Source organism: Apodemus sylvaticus, chromosome 19 (genome assembly GCF_947179515.1).
Source record: "Apodemus sylvaticus chromosome 19, mApoSyl1.1, whole genome shotgun sequence".
In the NCBI taxonomy this organism is placed as follows: Eukaryota; Metazoa; Chordata; class Mammalia; order Rodentia; family Muridae; genus Apodemus; species Apodemus sylvaticus.
The window spans coordinates 5,063,051-5,082,017 of NC_067490.1; the positions used below are offsets into that span (position 1 = coordinate 5,063,051).

An 18,967-nucleotide genomic window follows, 5' to 3' on the forward strand; every position below is an offset into this window, starting at 1 on the left:
TTCAGCCCATCTGCTTTTGGCTTGTCTAGGGAACCTGCAACAACTGGGCCGAGGCATTGGTTTAAAACCGTGCAATCCTGGAAGGGTTGGGAGCATCTGAAGCAGCAGGAGTAGGAAGCAGAACCACACTGTAGGCCTACTGTGTGCTCGCAACTTTACAGTCCCGGGGACTCCACCAGAGAGGGCCATCAAACAAGTCAGCAGACTTTTCAATAAGCACAGAAAGTGAATAAGGCGTGCTGCCTGGAATCAAAGCCTTCTCCTTTTCCTCTGCTCTCCAGGTTTCTTTGGAAATGGCATGTTGAGTTTCAGGTTTCTGTAGCTATGGTGGTGGTGTGGGGGTGGTGGTGTGGGGGACGAGACCTGGGTGGCCGCATGTCGTTCTCTTAGAAGCTGCTGCACTTACAGCAGTCTCTTCCAGGGTGCGGGCCTCTCTGCGGGCGCTGCCTGGCCGGTCCAGGCTCCAGCGTCTCTTCTCTCTGCTTTGTTGACCCTGAGGGGCTCAGAAACCGGAGCTGCAGAGCACCGGCCTGGTGACCCTGGTGATGGGCCTGGCCGGCCACTGTCTCACCTGGAGGCATCGCCATAAAGAGGCGGGGCTTAGTAGCTGGTGGGTGTGGCTTCTTGATATCTCTGTTTTACTTGATGAAGTTTAGGCAGAAGTGCACGTACGTGCTTTTTTTCTTTGTCTCTGTTGTTTTGAAGTCATGTTCATAAAGGGGAAGCATCTGGTAGGTAACAGTGTGTTCTGATGACCTGAAATACCTGTGCTGTTCCGCGAAGGCGCTGTGTAATCGGTTTCCAGGGCAGCAGAGTGTGTGGCATGCAGAGCAGCTGTGTGTGCAGGCTTTGGTGGGGCCTGAGGTGACTGTCTCTGCCTGTGGTTAAATTAGCTTTTAACACTTGGACTAAAGGCTGGGCCTTTGGTTCTTGAAGGAGCTTTCCCTGTCTTTGATTTCAAGGGCAGAGAATTGAGAGTCCAGGTCAGGGGACACTCCTGCCTGCTGCTGTTCTGTGCCTGCTTCCCATGAGTGGCGCAGATAGCACCGAGGCCAGGCTGTGTCCACTGAGGATGTGGGCCCTCTGGAGTCGACTTGGTCTCCCAGGCACAGGTTTTGTCCTGACTGAGTGGTGTGTGACTAGCCTGGCTCATAGCTTTGCTTTACTAAAGCGTGTGTGTGGCTCAGGTGTGAGCTTAGGAGTCTCAGCTTAGTCGTGCCATACCATTTGGGGAGCACCTGCATCTCCCGAGCACCGGTGCACAGCCGAGGCTCTGGACTGCAGTGGACTCTTCCTGTACACAGCCGGAACATTCCGCCCTTGGCCTTCCTCTCTCTATATGCAGCTGTGGCCGTGGCTGGTGACGTATTTGAGATTAAGCTGTCGATAACTGGGCTCTGAAAACTTAGGTTTAGTATTCTAATCAGCTTTGCAATGGAAACCAGAGAGCAAAGACTTTCCCTTATAAAGCTGAGCACAGGGCCTCGCCTGTATCCTGGCCCACAGCTAAGGCAGAAGTCTTGTAAGTCTGAGGCTAGCCTGGGCTCCCCGGTGAGTGCAGGCCAGCCAGGGATTATCATAGGACCTTGTCTGAAAACAGCGAGGAGACCTGAGTGATACAGTCACTAAATTCAGAAAATTGAAGACTGACAGTGCATGTTTCCTGATGCGTGGCCCGGGGGTGTGTCTGCCGCTTGTCCTCAAGGCGGGTAGCTGTTAGTTTCTTTCTTCTTTTAAAAAGAAAAAAATTACTTTGTTTATGTATATGAGTACGCTGTAGCTGTCTTCAGGCACTCCAGAAGACGGCGTCAGATCCCATTACAGATGGTTGTGAGCCACTGTGTGGTTGCTGGGAATTGAACTCAAGCCCTCTGGAAAAGCAGCCAGTGCTCTTCCCCTCTGAGCTGTCTCTTCAGCCCAGCCCCTCATTTCCTTACCTTTGTCCTCCCCCTCTTCCTCCCTCCTTCCCCCCTCCCTCCCTCCCTTCTTCCCACCTCCTCCTGCCATTCGTGCCATACACCCATCATGACACTGTTGCCCTTGTGCTTAGAGTTGAGCTACACGCATGGGGTGGGAATGTCATAGAAGTGACACCTTCTGAGCATGTGGCTGTCTCCTTGATGACAGTGGTTTCCTTCTTTAGGAGGACAGGACTGAAAGAGCATCTCAGGAGGGTCTTTTGAACCTGCCAGGCAAACATCTGCTGCTGAATAAAATACCTCAACTCCTGTTTTGAGACAAGTTCTGACTGTGAAGTCCAGGCTGGCCTTGAACTCACAAACTCACGATCCTCCATCAGACTCTTGGCTGCTGGGATTATCAGTGTGCCCTGCCACGCGCTCTTACACTCGCAAGTTGCCGATTATGTTTAAGCCTACCCAGTTCCTAAGTGAGTCTGTCTGAGATGTCCTGGTCTGAGTCACCTGAACAGATGGCCCTTCTGTTTTAGCTCTGTTTTTCCTGATAACAAATGGAACTGTTTGCTGCCCGGCACCTGCTCCTGGGCTGCCGGTTGCAGTTTCTCCCAGTGGACCAGCATGCTTCTCTACACGGCGCACTTCAGTCCGAGTTCTGTACCACGGGAGGGAGCTGATCTCTTCCTGGCCATCCCGGGGTCAGTCTTCTCTTTCCTGGCATCTTAACTTCGGACACTTTTGCCGTTTTTCCTGCTTACAATTCTAGAGCCTGCACCACAATGCAGAAAGCTACAGCTCTGGCTTCTTAACACAGGCCTCTGTCCGCAGGGCGTGCCTGGGCCTGACTCTAACGGGATGCTCTCGGCAGTCCGAGAGAAGATGGCCGTGGATATATTTCTGTATGATTTTTTTTTCTCTCACTGGTGAATTTGTCTGTTTGTGAATCGCATCCATGAAGTTCAGTGGAGTCTGCAGAGAGGAATAGTCTGTTTTTCTTAGACATACTGGGTGTAACTGGGAAAATTTACTCTCAGCGAGTAGGAATGGAGGCTTCGTGAAAGGCTTTTGTATCAAGTTCAAGGCTGGCTTGGACCACATGGCCTTCCCTCAGCTCAGAGTCTCAGGAAGCAGGGTTACTGCAGCATTGTTCAGAGGGGAAGACAGGGGTAGATGGCCATAGCTGGCGACCACTCTCTGAGCCTCCCTGTGGCTTCACCAGTCCTCTTGAGGGCCCATGAACCAGAGGACTCCTTAACCAGACAGCCGTCAGCTCCAAGAGGAAACCAGAGAGCGTGTGGTGGCCATGGTGACGTGGTCACCACAGACCACTCAAGAAAGCTAACCACCAGCCCATGTCTGGCAAAATCACTACACTCTCAGATGCTTGTGCTCTGTGCCAGAGGTGTGGTCAGAGAAGTGTTGAACACCAGGCAGGCCATGCGCCAGGCTGACCACGGTTGCCCCTAGCAGGACTTAGGGACAGCTGTCTTCATCCTAGTAAGAGCCAACGGGCCAGTGAAAACAAGCAAGCAGACTAAACGCACCCTGCCTCTTTCTGCCTCATTGTTTTGCTGGACACACTAGGGACTAAACCCAGGGCCTCTCACGTTCTGCTGCTGAGCTGTGTTTCCAGCATGTTCTGTCTCCCCTCTCTCCCTTCCTCGATGGACAGGTTAGCTGTTGCAGCTTTCTGATCTTTCAGCCCCTGAGTCCTATGTTTTACAAAGTCTAGGAGAGAGGATTCTGGATGCCGGGAGGCACGGAGGCTGCAGGGTTTGCTTCATAGTCAACAAGGTTTGGTGGATGGAGTTTTGATGAGGATCAACTGACTTCTGGGCCCTGGTTGTCATGCACAAGTTGTAGAAAACTCAGGGACTCCTCGTAACCAAATGTGTTCGGGTTGCGTTCTCCAAAAAGCTCTTGCCAGCTCAGTTGACAGAGCTGTTTTTGGCTCAAGGGCAGGAGGTGACAGCCCTGAGTGTGCTCGGGGGCGTGGCTCCTAGCGTGGTAGGAGGTGGGCCTGACCACTGGGCACGGGCAGCTGCACACACTTGCCCTCCGTGCAGAGTTCGCCCTTCCTCCAGAGCTCCAGGCTCCTCCTCTGGGCCTGCGTGTTGCCGGAGGCCACCGAGGGCTGCTACTCTGGCTGACTGTGCTGGCGCTCTGGTTCCTTCATCCGGATCCTGTTTATTTGTGTGTGTTTATCTCCACATGTACCCCACGCTGCAACTTCTTCTCTTTTTGTTTGAGTTTTAAACATTTCCTCACTGTCGCTGGCTACTTGGTGCCTTGGTCTCAGCAGCTCTGAATCTTTCTTGCCCATTTTCATGTAGCTAGGAAACAAACAGCAAACAAAATAAAGACAACAAAATGTAGCCAAAAGCAGACGGGACTGACGCGTGGGTAACTCCTCGTCTGCTCCTTCTAATGTCACTAACAGTTAAACCAACTGTAGACATAGTTAAGTTTTAACTTGTGGCTACTGGAAGGCGCACGGTATTGACTCAGGACGGGTGCTCTTAAGCCGTGTCCTCCCAAAGTCTGGGGACTGCCTGGGTGAACTGAGGGGGCCTCTGAATCTGTGCTGACAGCCTGGCTCTCCCCTGTGCTCTGTAGAGCGAGCGCTGTCTGCTTCCGGCCCATGCTGCCAGCCTCAGTAGAGAACATAATTGAAGTGGCTCACACACTCTGACAGCTGAAGAGCAGAGTTCTCTGATTCTACCCCAGACCTGTGTCCTTGAGACTAAATTGGTGTCAGGGGCCCTCAGTCTGAGTCAGATGGAGGGCAGTGTCACACTGGAATATTTTGCACCTCTCACACCAAGCATCCCAGGACTGTCCTTTCTTACATGAGAACCCTCGCACCCCCCATGCCCGCTGTCTGAAGCACTGGCCCATGCTCCCCTCTGCGGTAAGCACGGGACAGGATAAGGGTCCCCGTTTCCCCCCCAGGCCTGAGCCTGTGCCTTCTTCCCTGGGAATGGCTGCTGGCTGCTACCTTGAGAGTGGTTTGCGGTGCTCTGCTCTGTCGCTCTCCCTTCCTGGTTGATTTGCATGCAGGAAGCTACGCAGATGGCGACCTCTTCTTAAAAAGCTTGTGTGGAAGGGTGAGGATGGCAACCAAACCCAGAATCAGGACCACGGGGCTGAACAAAGAAATGCTTGTAAAACCAGCTGAAATTTACAGTGAAAAAATATCAGTGATACGGTGTCCATGCATGCCGGGTCTTCCACAGTGGGTCCTCCTTCTCCCTCAGTCTAGAGACACGCCCACGAGGGCACGCAGGAGGGATTGGGGCCAGGCGAGGCCAGCAGGAGCAGTCAGGCCGATTGCTGGGGGCCGGGATTTTGGCTATATGAGTTTCCAAGTATTGCTGCTATTTTTCTCACTTAAAATTCAGTGGTTTTATGGGCGACTATCAGCCCCCTAGCCCGTGCCTCTCTGATGCGATCCGCTTGTTAACCCTCAGAACAATGACAACGAGACGGCCCTGCACTGCGCGGCTCAGTACGGCCACACGGAGGTGGTGAAGGCCCTGCTGGAGGAGCTCACGGACCCCACCATGCGCAACAACAAGTTTGAAACGCCCCTGGACCTGGCGGCGCTGTACGGGCGGCTGGAGGTGGTGAAGCTGCTGCTGGGCGCGCACCCCAATCTCCTGAGCTGCAGCACGCGGAAGCACACGCCCCTGCACTTGGCGGCCAGGAACGGCCACAAGGCCGTGGTGCAGGTCCTGCTGGACGCTGGCATGGACAGCAACTACCAGGTAGCAAGCCGGACGTCCCTCCCGGTGCTAGGGACGGAGTCCCCAGGCAGGCCTGGGCCAGCGCTGCTGGGCTGCGTGTGTGGCACCTCTCATCACATCCTCGTGCTTCCCCGTGTCACCTTGTCCTGCTCTGACGGTTGAGAGGCAGATGAGCTCTGTGGAGGGAGCCTAGTGATCCTGCTTGTTTCTTCTCAGGGCATGAGCTGGTCATCAAACCCTGAAAAGATGCGCTCCTGGCATCTCCAAATCAGAAAGGCTCCTTACCTCCATGCACGCACTCCCCGGCCACAGGTTTGCACTGCGGCCGCTGCAACTCAGCCCTGCTCTCTGAGGGCAGGCTTCTGTCGGTCAGTGCTGTCAGTCAGTACTAACGTGGCCTGGGTGTTGACTCTCCCCCGGGGCCAGGGGGTGCGTGGACTCCCTCTCCCCAGGAAGGCGGAGCGTGGGCACGTTTCACTGCTCAGCCTCCCCCTCAGTGGTGGGAAGTCACACGTTCGTGGCCTGTGAGAGCTCACGGTGGTCTTGCTATGTGGATCTTTGTGCTTTAGAACCCACACAAGAAATTTCAGAAAGGTGAAACACCCCCAGGGGGTTCTGTGTAGCTTACCTGCTGTCCCTCCTCATCCGTGTCCCATCCGTCATGTGACACACCCAACTGTTGTCATGACGCGCCTCCGCATTCTTGTTTGCCTTCCAGACGGAGATGGGCAGTGCTTTGCATGAGGCCGCTTTGTTTGGCAAGACCGATGTGGTGCAAATCCTGCTGGCTGCAGGTGAGGCTGGCAGCGCTGCTCCCACATGCCAGGCGGGGCCTGAGACTCCCCCCTCGCACGCACCTGTGTGTGTGTGTGTGTGTGTGTGTGTGTGTGTGGTCAGAGTTGTGCGACTCGGTCCTGGACTGCGCACGAGACTGTCGTTGACTGTGAGTGATGAGTGCTTGTTGTGCTGCTTGAAAGCTAGGGCTATCCTTGGACTTGACTTCTGAGGCTGACCCAAACATGCTCCCTTCCCTGGTCCGTCCACCTGCTGCTCTCTGTAGGAATTGACGTTAACATCAAGGATAGCCGTGGCCTCACCGCCCTCGACACGGTCCGGGACCTGCCTTCTCAGAAGAGCCAGCAGATAGCCGCGCTGATCGCAGGTATGGTGACCAGTCCAGGGCCCGCGATGGCTAACCCGCAGTGCACCACGCTCACTACAGCCGCTGTCTTTACCAATTTTCCTCACAGATCACATGACCGGAAAAAGAAGCGTGAAAGAAGTGGACAAGACCTCCACAACCCAGCTACCTCTTCTCTCCAGCGTGGACGCCATAGCACCAAAGTCTCAGGGTGAGATTCTTTGAAGCCCGAAAAGAACTAACGGTCTGTTCTCGAGCAGAGTGGAAAGTTGTCAATCTAAATGGTAACTGCAGGTTTTCAGGCTCGGGCAGCCCCACTGTCGGGGCTCGGGTGGCTCCACTGTCGGGGCTCGGACAGCCCTGTTGTCTCCACGCTCCCTAAGGGCTGCGGGCACAGTCAGCTCTGCCCTCCTTGTCCCTTCCTATTAATTAAACCAGGCACCTGAAAGGTAGTTCATTCCAGCACTTGAAAGACAGGCAGACAGCTCTGGGAGTTCAAGGCCTGGTCTACATAGCTAGTTCCAGGTTAGCTGGGGCCGCACAGTAAGACCCTGTCTTTTTTTTTTTTTTTTTTAATAAAGCAAAATCGTGTGTGTGTGTGTGTGTGTGTGTGTGTGTGTGTGTACACTGCATACACACTGGAGCCTGTGGAGGTCAGAAGAGGGTATTGGGTTCTACAGAGGGTTGTGAGCTGTCGTGTGGGTGCTGGGAAGGAGGGTTGGTCCTTTACAAGAACAGTGAGAGCTTGTACCCTCTGAGCATTCTCCAGCCCCACATCTGCTTTATGTTGGCCTCTACTTCTGTACAGATGTGTAATTGGCATGATCACCTCAAGATGTGTTTGGTATCATTTCCTGTCCAGCACACAAGACGTTGGTTTGGGAACAGTTGGTCCAAAGCAAGTGTCTAATGCGTCATGATGCACATGGCAGTAGCACGTGTGTCTGGTGTGGTGTGTGTGTGTGTGTGTGTGTGTGTGTGTATGTGTGTGTGTGTCTGTAGTGGCCTGGATGGTAGGTGGTCAACATTGGAGGAGTACCTTCTGGTTTGCTGAGAAGCCGCTGTACAATAATGACAATGACAAAGTAACTCCTAATGACAGTGTCCTCCAAATGTAGATGGACGCCTGTACTGGGTTCCTGAGCTCTCACCTCCAACCTCATACCCCGGCCTTACCCCCTATCTATCCCCCAGTGTCCCGGACTCTCACCCCCACACCCCGGCCTCCCACCCCACATCCCGGCCTTGCACCCCCACACCCCGGCCTCGCACCCCACATCCTAGCCTCATACCCCCACACCCGGACCTCGCACCCCACACCCTGGCCTCGCATCCCACACCCTGGCCTCGCACCTTGCACCCCAGCCTCACACCCCACACCCTGGCCTCACACCCCATACCCCAGCCTTGCACCCCCACACCCCGGCCTCGCACCCCCACACCCCAGCCCTGCACCTCACACCCCAGCCTCATACCCCATACCCCAGCCTCGCATCCCCACACCCCAACCTCGCACCCCACACCCCGGCCTCACATCCCACACCCCAGCCTCGCACCCCACACCCCAGCTTCGCACCCCACACCCCAGCCTTGCACCCCCACACCCTGGCCCCACACCCCAGCTTCGCACCCCCATACCTAGGCCTCACACCCCACCTCACACACCCACACCCCGGCCTCGCACCCCATACCCCAGCCTCGCACCCCACACCCCAGCCTTGTACCCCACACCCCAGCCTTGCACCCCCACACCCTGGCCCCACACCCTGCCTCACCGGCCTCACAACCCCACACCCGGCCTCACACCCCCACACCCCGGCCTTGCGCCCCCACACCCCCCGCCTCACACCCCCACACCCCAGCCTCACACTCCCACACCCCCGCCTCACACCCCCACACCCCGGCCTCACACCCCCACACCCTGCCTCACCGGCCTCACAACCCCACACCCGGCCTCACACCCCCACACCCCGGCCTTGCGCCTCCACACCCCCGCCTCACACCCCCACACCCCGGCCTCACACCCCCACACCCCCGCCTCACACCCCCACACCCCGGCCTCGCGCCCCCACACCCGGCCTCACACCCCCACATCCCGGCCTCGCGCCCCCACACCCCCGCCTCACACCCCCACACCCCAGCCTCACACCCCCGCCTCACACCCCCACACCTCGGCCTCACACCCCCACACCTCGGCCTCACACCCCCACACCCCGGCCTTGCGCCCCCACACCCCAGCCTCGCACCCCCACACCCCGGCCTCACACCCCCACACCCCGGCCTTGCACCCCCACACCCCGGCCTCACACCCCCACACCCCGGCCTCACACCCCCACACCTCGGCCTCACACCCCCACACCCCGGCCTTGCGCCCCCACACCCCGGCCTCACACCCCCACACCCTGGCCTTGCGCCCCCACACCCCGGCCTCACACCCCCACACCCCGGCCTTGCGCCCCCACACCCCGGCCTCACACCCCCACACCCTGGCCTTGCGCCCCCACACCCCGGCCTCACGCCCCCACACCCCGGCCTCGCGCCCCCACACCCCGGCCTCGCACCCCCACACCCCGGCCTTGCACCCCCACACCCCGGCCTTGCGCCCCCACACCCCGGCCTCACACCCCCACACCCTGGCCTTGCACCCCCACACCCCGGCCTCACACCCCCACACCCCGGCCTTGCGCCCCCACACCTCAGCCTCACACCCCCACACCCCGGCCTCACACCCCCACACCCCGGCCTTGCGCCCCCACACCCCGGCCTTGCGCCCCCACACGTTTTTCTCGGCCTGTCTCGTTCACTGAACTCTTCACTTTGAAGGAACTCATGTTGATATTTGCGACTGTGACAAGCCACTCAGAGACACCATCTCTGACAGTGACTTTGCAGTCACAGTTGGATCCCAGCCCTGAGGAGACGGCCAGTCAGTCACAGAGCACCTTACCTTAGAAAGGCTTTGGAGGGTTCATTAAAGCACTAAAGTGGGCACAGAGGAAAACACTGTCTCAAAAATAAATGGTGAGGGCTGGAGAGGTGGCTCAGAGGTTAGAGCACTGACTGTTCCTCCAGAGGTCCTGAGTTCAATTCCCAGTGACCACATGGTGACTCACAACCATCTGTAATGGGGTCTGATGTTCTCTTCTGGGTGTCTGAAGACAGAGACAGTGTACTAAGATGCATAAACTAAATAAATCTGTAATGTGGTCTACAAAGCGAGTTCCAGGACAGCCAGGGCTACATAGTGAGACCATGCCTTAGAAGAAAACAACAAACAAACAAGAACACTGAAGCATTACTTTTAGTTTTGTTACACAGTTCAGCTGCATTTTCAGGTCAAGGTTATGCTCACACAGACTTGATACGCCAGGGAGCTTACAAAGGATGTGGGGAGAATCCCGTTTATATTTAGAGTCACTGCCTTCTGCTGGGAGCTAGGCCTTGGATGTGTGCGTGTTGAGTGGAGTTCTGCTGCTGAGCTCCTTCCCTGTGCTGAATTAGAGAGCATCAGTCCCATCCCTTAGCAAAGTGATGGTTTTCCCAGTGCATAGGTGCTGTTGAGTTCCTGCCGCGGAGAGGTCTGTTTGGCCAGAGTGTCGGGAGCCAGGCTCTGCCCTCTCCTACTGACCATCTCGCCCTCTGTCTGCTTCCCCAGGGAATGTGGAGAAGGCAGTGACTGAGCTGATCCTTGATTTTGACACACATGCTGAGGAGGAAGGTCCCTACGAGGCACTGTACAACGCCGTGTCCTGCCATTCCTTGGACAGCACGGCCAGTGGGCGATCGTCTGACAGAGACTCCATCAACAAGGAGGCCGAGACTACTGGAGCAAGGGCTGCTGGAGTGAGGCCTGTAAGTGGCAGTGAGGCCTGTGTGTGGAGAGTGAGGCCTGTAAGTGGGAGCGAGGCCAGTGTGTGGTGAGTGAGGCCTATATGTGGGGAGTGAGGCCTGTGTGTGGGCAGTGAGGCCTGTGTGTGGGGAGTGAAGCCTGTGTGTAGTAAGGCCTGTGTGTGGGGAGTAAGGCCTGTGTGTGGGGAGTGAGGCCTGTGTGTGGGGAGTGAGGCCTGTGTGTGGGGAGTGAGGCCTGTGTGTGGGGAGTGAGGCCTGTGTGTGGGTAGTGAAGCCTGTGTGTGGGGAGTGAGGCCTATATGTGGGGAGTGAGGCCTGTGTGTGGAGAGTGAGGCCTGTGTGTGGGTAGTGAAGCCTGTGTGTGGGGAGTGAGGCCTATATGTGGGGAGTGAGGCCTGTGTGTGGGCAGTGAGGCCTGTGTGTGGCCCAGGCCTGAGCCTACTGGGGACTGTGGTGGCAGCTGGGGGTGCTAACAAGAGAAAGTCTGAGCCCAGTGGTCTCTGGGCTCACCTGCTGTTGGGGGTTTTCTGTCTAATCTCTCCTGCCCAGGGCAGGAAAACTGCAGATCACACTGAGATGTTTGGGTCTCTCCATCCCCGCCTCCTCTCCTCCCCTCTCCTCCGCCCCCCCCAGCTGCCTTCGAACAAATCCAAGGCTTGGGCTCTGGTTCAGCCTTACTGCTGCTCAAGCCGTGGGGATCTTGCTGTGTGTGGTTTGTTTTCTCTTTGTATTGTAAACATAAGTCTCACTTGCCTTACCAGCCATGTGGACAGGTGGTCCTATCCTGGGGAGAGGGCACAGCAAGGTTTCATCAGACCGTGCCCACTTACTAGATACACCATCTGTTGGGGTTTTTTTTTTAATTTATTTATTATTATATGTAATATGTAAGTACACTGTAATATGTCAGACACACCAGAAGAGGGCACCAGACCCCATTACAGATGGCATTGAGCCACTGTGTGGTTGGTGGGAAGAGCAGTCAGTGCTCTTAACCGCTGAGCCGTCTCTCCGCACCCTGTTGGTGGTTCTTTATCAGCCCTGTTTGAGCGCATGAGAGTGACGCTGAGTTTCTCCTCCGTGTGCCCCTCCTGCTTCCTGCTGCTTTGTCTGAATCCAGCTTTTACTTCTGGTCTTCTTCATGAGCCTCAAGACTCCCTCCTGACTCCCTTCTCCCCTAGAGGGTGCTCCACGCCTACAGCCCTGTCCCCACTCTGTTTCCTCTCGACAGAGATGTCAGACCTGGTGAAGGGCTGGCCTGGCTGTTGCCGACAGGATCCCAGTGCCAAGCACCTTGATGCAGATTTGGGGGCGTATGTGTTGTTGGTGGTGTTTCTTTGTTTTGGGGGGAGGGCTGTTTTTCCTGTTGGCCTTCCCTTCCTGCCCGGTTCTGGCAGGGGACAGAGTGGTCCTTGACCTTTCTGACTGTGGCCTGGGACTTCACGGAGCAGTCTCTGGTAGTTTCCTGGCCCTGCCCTCTGTCCTGGCGCAGCCGTGCTGTTTGGGTGTAGGGTTCGGTGAGCCCACTGGTTTCTGGCCACCCAGCGGAGTAGGTGTTAGTGAGAACTGTGAGCACACACAGACGGCGAGACCGGTGTTTCTGTGGACAGTTAGCAGTCTCCCCTAGTGGCGTCCACAGCTGTGGGAGAAGGCTTTGCTTTGAGTGGGGCATGCAGGTGTCTCCCAGCAGGGGGCGCTGGTGCCTTTGCTAGAAGCCGCAGGGTCCCTTAGTAATGGTTGTACTTACACAGAGACAAGAGCATCCGCGTGCACACTTGGCCGTCTGCGCATGCGTGTGTTGTAGCCATTCTTATTGTTCTCTGGCCCACTGTGGCTGAGACCTCCGTGTGGGTGGATAAATGGCAGCGGATTGTCTCTCTACCTCAGAGGGAGAGGCCATGGGGACTTTGGTTCCTTTCCCCGTGTGGGAGAAGGCTTTGCTTTGAGTGGGGCATGCAGGTGTCTCCCAGCAGGGGGCGCTGGTGCCTTTGCTAGAAGCCGCAGGGTCGGTGGATAAATGGCAGCGGATTGTCTCTCTACCTCAGAGGGAGAGGCCATAGGGACTTTGGTTCCTTTCCCCGTCTGCAGTGGTCTTACGCTGTCTGGAGGGCTACACTGGTGTCCCCAGGCTGGCTTCACTGTGGATCTGCGCTTGTCCCTTGACTAGGCCCGTTCCAGCACCTGTAGACCAAGGAAGGGCAGGGAAAGAGCAGCTCTCCTCACACGGGGAGTCCAGTCAGGACAGCACTGGCTCGAGCACTTAAAGCCTGTCTGCCACAGAGAGTCCAGGAGGGAGCGAGTGTCAACGCTGCTGCGGGCCAGAGAGGCATGTTGGAACAGGAGGGCCTTGGGCGCCAAACCCAGCAGCTGCCCTGCAGATTTCTCTGGGAAATCTCTACCCTTCTGCATCCCAAACCTCACCTGCTCTGGCAGCATAGGCCTGACCTGCAAGCCTTGGGTGGAGCCTGGCCGGCCCTGCTCTAGCCCTCTCCTGGGTAGGGGACCCCAGCACTGTAGGGAATCGTGGGAAAGGCTTGGGTGTCACGGCCTCCCAGCCTTCTGCTCTGCCATCAAGGGTCCCGCGTGCTCCTGAGATTGGTTCCCTTGTTCATTTGTACTCCTACGGGGTCCTTGCTTTCGGGTACAGTTGGCAAACTACAGCCCTGTTACAGGAAGCCTGAATTTTTTAATGAAGTTTTTGGTTTTGGTTTTGGTTTTTTAAATCTAGCCGCATGGACCCTTTGCCTGTTAGCTGTGGTAGACCTGAGTGTGACGTCTAATTTAGTTGCTTGTGATCCTTTAAGAACAAGCGTGCCTGTCCCAGCCCTGAGGAGACTGGTAGCCATGCTCCTGTCTGAAAGGGCTGCCCAGGGTTCCGGTAACTGTGGACTCATCATCGAAGGGGAGGGTTAAAAGCGAGAGAGAGGCTGGATATGGCGGCGTACGCCTTTGATCCCAGCACTCAGAGACAGAGGCAGGAGGATCCCTGTGAGTGTAGGGTCAGCTTGGTCTACACAGCAAGTTCCAGGACAGCCAGGGCTACACAGTGAGACCCTATCACCAATTTAAAAAAAAATAATAAATTAATAAATAAATAAAACCCGAGATGTTTTGTTTGTTTGTTTTCGATGGAGGGTAACTTCAAACCCCCAGATTTGAGACGCTCCTGGCCCAGCCTCCCGACTGGCAGCAACTACAGGCGGTAAAGAGATTGACTTTACTGATGGGTAGAGACAAGTGCTGGAGTCTGAGGAACCGCACGGCCCCTCCCTGGCTTCTCTTCCCTTGCCTCACCGGGATCCCTGGCTTTAGAAGAGCTCTCGGGCTGGGCCTTCTGATTGCAAGGTTCTTCTCTTCTGTAGCAACTGAGGTGGAGTGGCTGCTTTTGCTTTCCGTTCTCTGTGTCTTGGAGTCCTGTGCCAGCGCGCCAGCCCTGAGCTTTCCGTGTTCTCCTCACAGCCAGGCTGAGGAAGGAGGTGTTTGTGATCGGCCCGGCTGATTGAACTGTGTCCGTGTGGGGGGTTCTCCACGAGTTTAGACACCGGACCTCAACTTTAGTCTCCTAGGGGGATTCTTTAGGGTAAACCAAAAAGACAAGTACTTGGAAAAGAGAGACGGTAGAATATGTCTGTTTTTCTCCTATAGAGGGAACGCCCACCGCCTCCAGCAAAGCCGCCACCTGACGAGGAGGAGGAAGAGCGCGCAGAGAAGAAGTATTTTCCCTTGGCGGCCTCTGAGGTAGAGGGTTGGGGGTTATCCCACCACCGACATAGCATCTGCTAGATGGTAGATAAGTGTGTGAATAAGGGGGCTGTGTGTGTGTGTGTGTGTGTGTGCGTGCACGGGCGCATGTATATGTACCACAAGCCTTCCCGGTGCCTGTGGACGTCAGGTGACAGAACTGGAGTTCCGGAGGATTGTGAGCAACCACATAGGTGCTGGGAATGGACTGAGAGCAGCCAGTGATCGTAACTGCTGAACCATCTCTTCAGGCCTGGGGCTAAACCAGAGCCCTGTGCATGCCAAGCAAGCCCTCCACCCCTGAGCCACTGCAGCCTGTTTTCTTTCAGGGAAGAGCAGTGTTGTGGTTGTGTGAGTGTAGAGCGTAGGTATATACATAACGCACAGTACAGGCTCGTGTGCCCGTGCGTGCTCGGGCCGGAGCGGAACCGTGCCGTCCTCCCGTGCAGCTCTCAACCTTGATGGAAGACGGGCTCTGGTGAGCTGAAGCTTAGCATCTGGGCTAGGCCAGTTGACCAGTGAGCACTCAGGATCATCCTGCCTCTGCCCTCAGCCCCCACTCCAGTGCGGCGGGGGAGGGGGGGGAGGGGGGAACAGGCACACACAGCCATGCCTGGCTTTTTAATGTGTGTGCTGGGGATTCGAACTCGGGTCCTGATGCTCACAGAGCGAGCACTCTTACCCCTTGAGCCATGTCCCAAGTCTTGACTTTCTCACTTTCTCATTGCTCCTGTGCTTAGTCTGTTTGTGACATACGTGTGTCTATAATCTGTGTGATGTGCAAGCCTTTCCCCTGAAAGACTTGTGGTGCGACCGCAGCGTACGAGGCAGGTGTGGGCCCGCCATGCCACGCGGGACGCGCAGAGCACTCTGCGTTGTCTGCGCCTGACTTTCACCTGAACGCCTGTGTTGTCTCTTGATACAAAGTGTCAAGTTCCCTCATCCTAGCCACTCTGTGAACTGTACCATCTTGTCAGGTTTGGTGGTTGAGACTGCATCCAAACATGAGCCAGGTCACAAGTGACAATTGGAAAAGACGGGGACTTGGGTCTGGTTAATTTTGCTATGTGATATTTAGGTTGTTTTCAAGTTTATTAAGTAATCAAGTGTAAAATTAAATAAAGGATATAGGGGGTATGTAATGAGGGTGGGAGGGAAGGGAGGCTATTTGAAACAGCCTACCTTTTTTTTTCCCCGAGACAGGGTTTCTCTGTGTAGCCCTGGCTGTCCTGGAACTCACTCTGTAGACCAGGCTGGCCTCGAACTCAGAAATCTGCTTTCCTCTGCCTCCCAGAGTGCTGGGATTACAGGCGTGCACCACCACCGCCCGGCTCAGCCTACCTTTTTTATAAAACAAAAATACATATTATGTTGCAGCCTGTGGAGGTTGGAGGACAGAGTTCTTCCCGCCATCGTGTGGTTCAGGGGACTGAACGCAGGCTGTCAGGTGTGGAGGCCATCTCACCTGCTGGGATGTCTTTTTCTGTGTGAGATTCATCTTTTGGAACTGCTTCCTAGTGGCCTGGAGTTGCAGTTCAGCTGACAGGAGAACAAGAGCCCTGGACTTGCTCTCCGCTGTCACAGTGGGTGCTTGAATGTAGAGGAAACATGGCCGGAGCCGTGTTCTCGCAGGGGTCCACACAGGACTGTTGTTGTATGTCCTGTCTGCGGGCCTTCTTCCCTCCATGCCTGTCTTCCTGTGCATCACACCCATGCCTGGTTTCCTGAGAGGCCAAAGAGGGCACCGCATCCCTGGAACTGGACATACTGAGGCTGTGGGTGCTGGGACCTTCCCTCTGCCTGTCTGCAGAAGCGCCAACACCCCCGACCCCACCATCTTTGTATCCAGCTCTCTCAAAGCTGTAAAACTAAGCTTCCTTCTAGGACCCTGGTGTCATTAAACTTTAGGCCATTTTATCTTGTTTGTGGTACTGGGAAGTATCTAAACCCAGTACTGTCTGGTACTGAGGAAGGAAGGCTTTACGGCCAAGCCAAACTTGAGAGTTGTCTATTTGTCAACCATGTGGCCCAGTATTTGATGGTGGGAGAGCTTATTCAAGTAATGACCCCATCCGGGCGGTGGTGGCGCAAGCCTTTAATCCCAGCACTTGGGAGGCAGAGGCAGGTGGATTTCTGAGTTTGAGGCCATCCTGGTCTACAGAGTGAGTTCCAGGACACCAGGGCTACACAGAGAAACCCTGTCTCGGAAAAAAAAAAATTAGAAAAAAAGTAATGACCCCATCATGATGTACGCACACACACACACACATACACGGTTTTGACTCTTCTCAGGGCTGCCAGCCACCATTAGAGTAGCCATGATCTCTATCATGGGGCCTCTCAGCCACCTGTCACCTGTCCCCTAGCTGGACAGCTATAGTTGGATGATGGCTACTCACAACTCTGCTCTGACCAAGCCATAGTCACTATGACACAGTGCTGCCTCTGTGGGAGTGATGGCTGGAAGAAAAGTTTGTCGTTGGCTCTGAAGGTTTAATCCGTAGCTTGGTCAGGCCAGAGCAGGAGGACAGACAGGACCACCCTAGTCTAGGGCTCCACCTTGATATGAGCATGGTAGGCCGTCCACCTTGGATATAGGAAGACCAAGGCCAGACTGGGATAGAATCGGAGGAAGTGGGCTTAAGGGCCGTAGCTCCGCTGTGGACTTTGGGTAACCTCGGACAGATCCCTAGCTTGCTGAGTTACAGATGAATGGGCCAGAGCTGGGTACTCCAGCTGTGACGGGTGTCCCCACCGCTGTAGGTGATGGCTTCTGCTCACACTTGTCCTGCCTGGTGGGCTCCTTTGCTGCTGGAAGTCTTCTGTCTGGCCCTGTGTTGTAGGGCAGGATCCAGGTCGGTGCCCGCTCAGGGAAGTGTGCCCGGGCCTGGTGAGAACTGCTGAGGGAAACATCCGGGGAATCAGATCCCAGAGCTCACCTTGAGGATCACAAGGTGTAAACCTCAGAGCACAAGCTCCTGTCCTGCGGTGTCCAGTTGACGAGGCATCAAACTACTTAACGGTCCCTCTGTGTTCCCTTAATTGTGTTCCTAAGAAACCAGACCTGGGATGAAGATGCCCGGGACTCCTGGAGAACAGGAGCCGTTGACTTCCGGGAGGTGTGCACAGATGGGATACCTGCTGTGCTCCACGGGTCAGAACGGCAGCCTTGCTAGTAAACAAGCATCAGCTTCTCCTTGAGTCCAGACTAGGAGAGCTGTCCTCTCTTCAAGAGTAGTGCTCACAGGGAGCCATCCCCACAGAGGAGGGCTCTGGTGAAGCACCTGCCTGTTGCTTTCCCAGTGCGATGAGAGGTATCTGTGTGCCTTAGCTCACAGACCTGCTGATCTCTTAGGTGAGAGTGAGAACCCCAGCCCCACCCCCTCACTCCCAGGCTGTAGCCTTCTCTCTTGAGCTCTGGAAGTTTGTGCTCTACCTTGATTGCTGATATATAATTATCTTTAACTCGCCTTCCAAACACACTGGCCTCAGGGCAAGTGAGTAGAGCCACCAGGGCAGGGGCCTCCGAACCCTCCCTGTGCCTCCAGCAGTGGGCTTTTACCATTTAGGCTCCAGTGCCACAGCCAGCCCCTGACGCCCACCTAACTGCAGCCCTGCAGCGGGGCGCTTGTCTGCTTGGTCAGCGCCGTCTCAGTAGATGCAGCTGCTGCTGCCCGGAAACCCACTCTGCTAGTTGCTGACTCTATAGAAGTCACTCTATAACGTGGTAGGAAGCCAGCTAGTGGTTAGGGTCGCTTCATTCCCACGGCTCCTAGAATCCCTGAAGAAGATGGTCACAAGCTGGCTCTGGTGGCATAGGCCTTTAATCCTAGCCGTGAGGAGGCAGAGGCGGGAGGATCTCTGTAAGTTTGAGACTAGTCTGGTCTACATAGCAAGTTCCAGGCTATCCAGGAGTGCAGCAGCAGCAGAGAAGGAGGAAGAGGACGAGGACAGGCCAGTTTGTGTCAGGTATCGGGGAAGGCTTGAGCACCAGGAGCCTCTTGTTTCCTTTAGAGGTGGATACTGGCCTTTCGGTAGGGTGTGTATGTGTGTGTGTCAGAGAAGAAGCACAGAGAAAAGGCAAGGTATGGTGCAGCTTAAGTAACAGCCGCTAGGAAAGCAGTCTCCACAGAGAGCACAGGATGAGAGGGAGGGGGGAGGGAAGACAGGCTTAGGGTTTATCTCTTGAAGAATAAAATGAGGCAAAAAAAGAAGTTTAGTCAGACTGTAGAGATTTAGCATACAGACATTGTTTGAGATTTTTCTGTTGCTTTGACAAAACATCCAAATCTGAGTGCTGTATAAAGTGAGGTTTATTTGGCTCCCCGTTCAGAATGCCACGAAGACGAGCTGAAGCAGCTCGGCCTGCTCCTTAGCTTCTGGTGAGGGAGCCTGCGCTGCACTGTAGCTTGGAGGGTGCGTGGCAGAGGGCCGTGGGCATGGGGGTACCAGGCTCACATGGTAACAACTGGAGTTAGCCAGTAGTGCCACAGAAGTCACAGCTCCCCCGGGAGTGGTGCTCCTGAGGACCACCCAGCCACCAGGCCCGCTCTGTCATGGCCTGTGTCCCGTCC

At 55.6% G+C, this 18,967-nt stretch overlaps 1 protein-coding gene across 5 annotated transcripts in view; it reads left to right on the forward strand.

The window, feature by feature from the left end:
- Anks1a (ankyrin repeat and sterile alpha motif domain containing 1A) overlaps positions 1–18,967 on the forward strand; it is a 156,379-nt gene that overhangs the window by 68,202 nt on the left and 69,210 nt on the right. For all 5 annotated transcript variants that reach the window (XM_052162934.1, XM_052162935.1, XM_052162930.1 and 2 more), the window contains 6 exons: positions 5,387–5,683; positions 6,381–6,456; positions 6,723–6,824; positions 6,913–7,014; positions 10,459–10,655; positions 14,298–14,390. In XM_052162934.1, the coding sequence (XP_052018894.1) occupies positions 5,387–5,683; positions 6,381–6,456; positions 6,723–6,824; positions 6,913–7,014; positions 10,459–10,655; positions 14,298–14,390 (867 nt within the window). The remainder of the gene's footprint in view (positions 1–5,386; positions 5,684–6,380; positions 6,457–6,722; positions 6,825–6,912; positions 7,015–10,458; positions 10,656–14,297; positions 14,391–18,967) is intronic.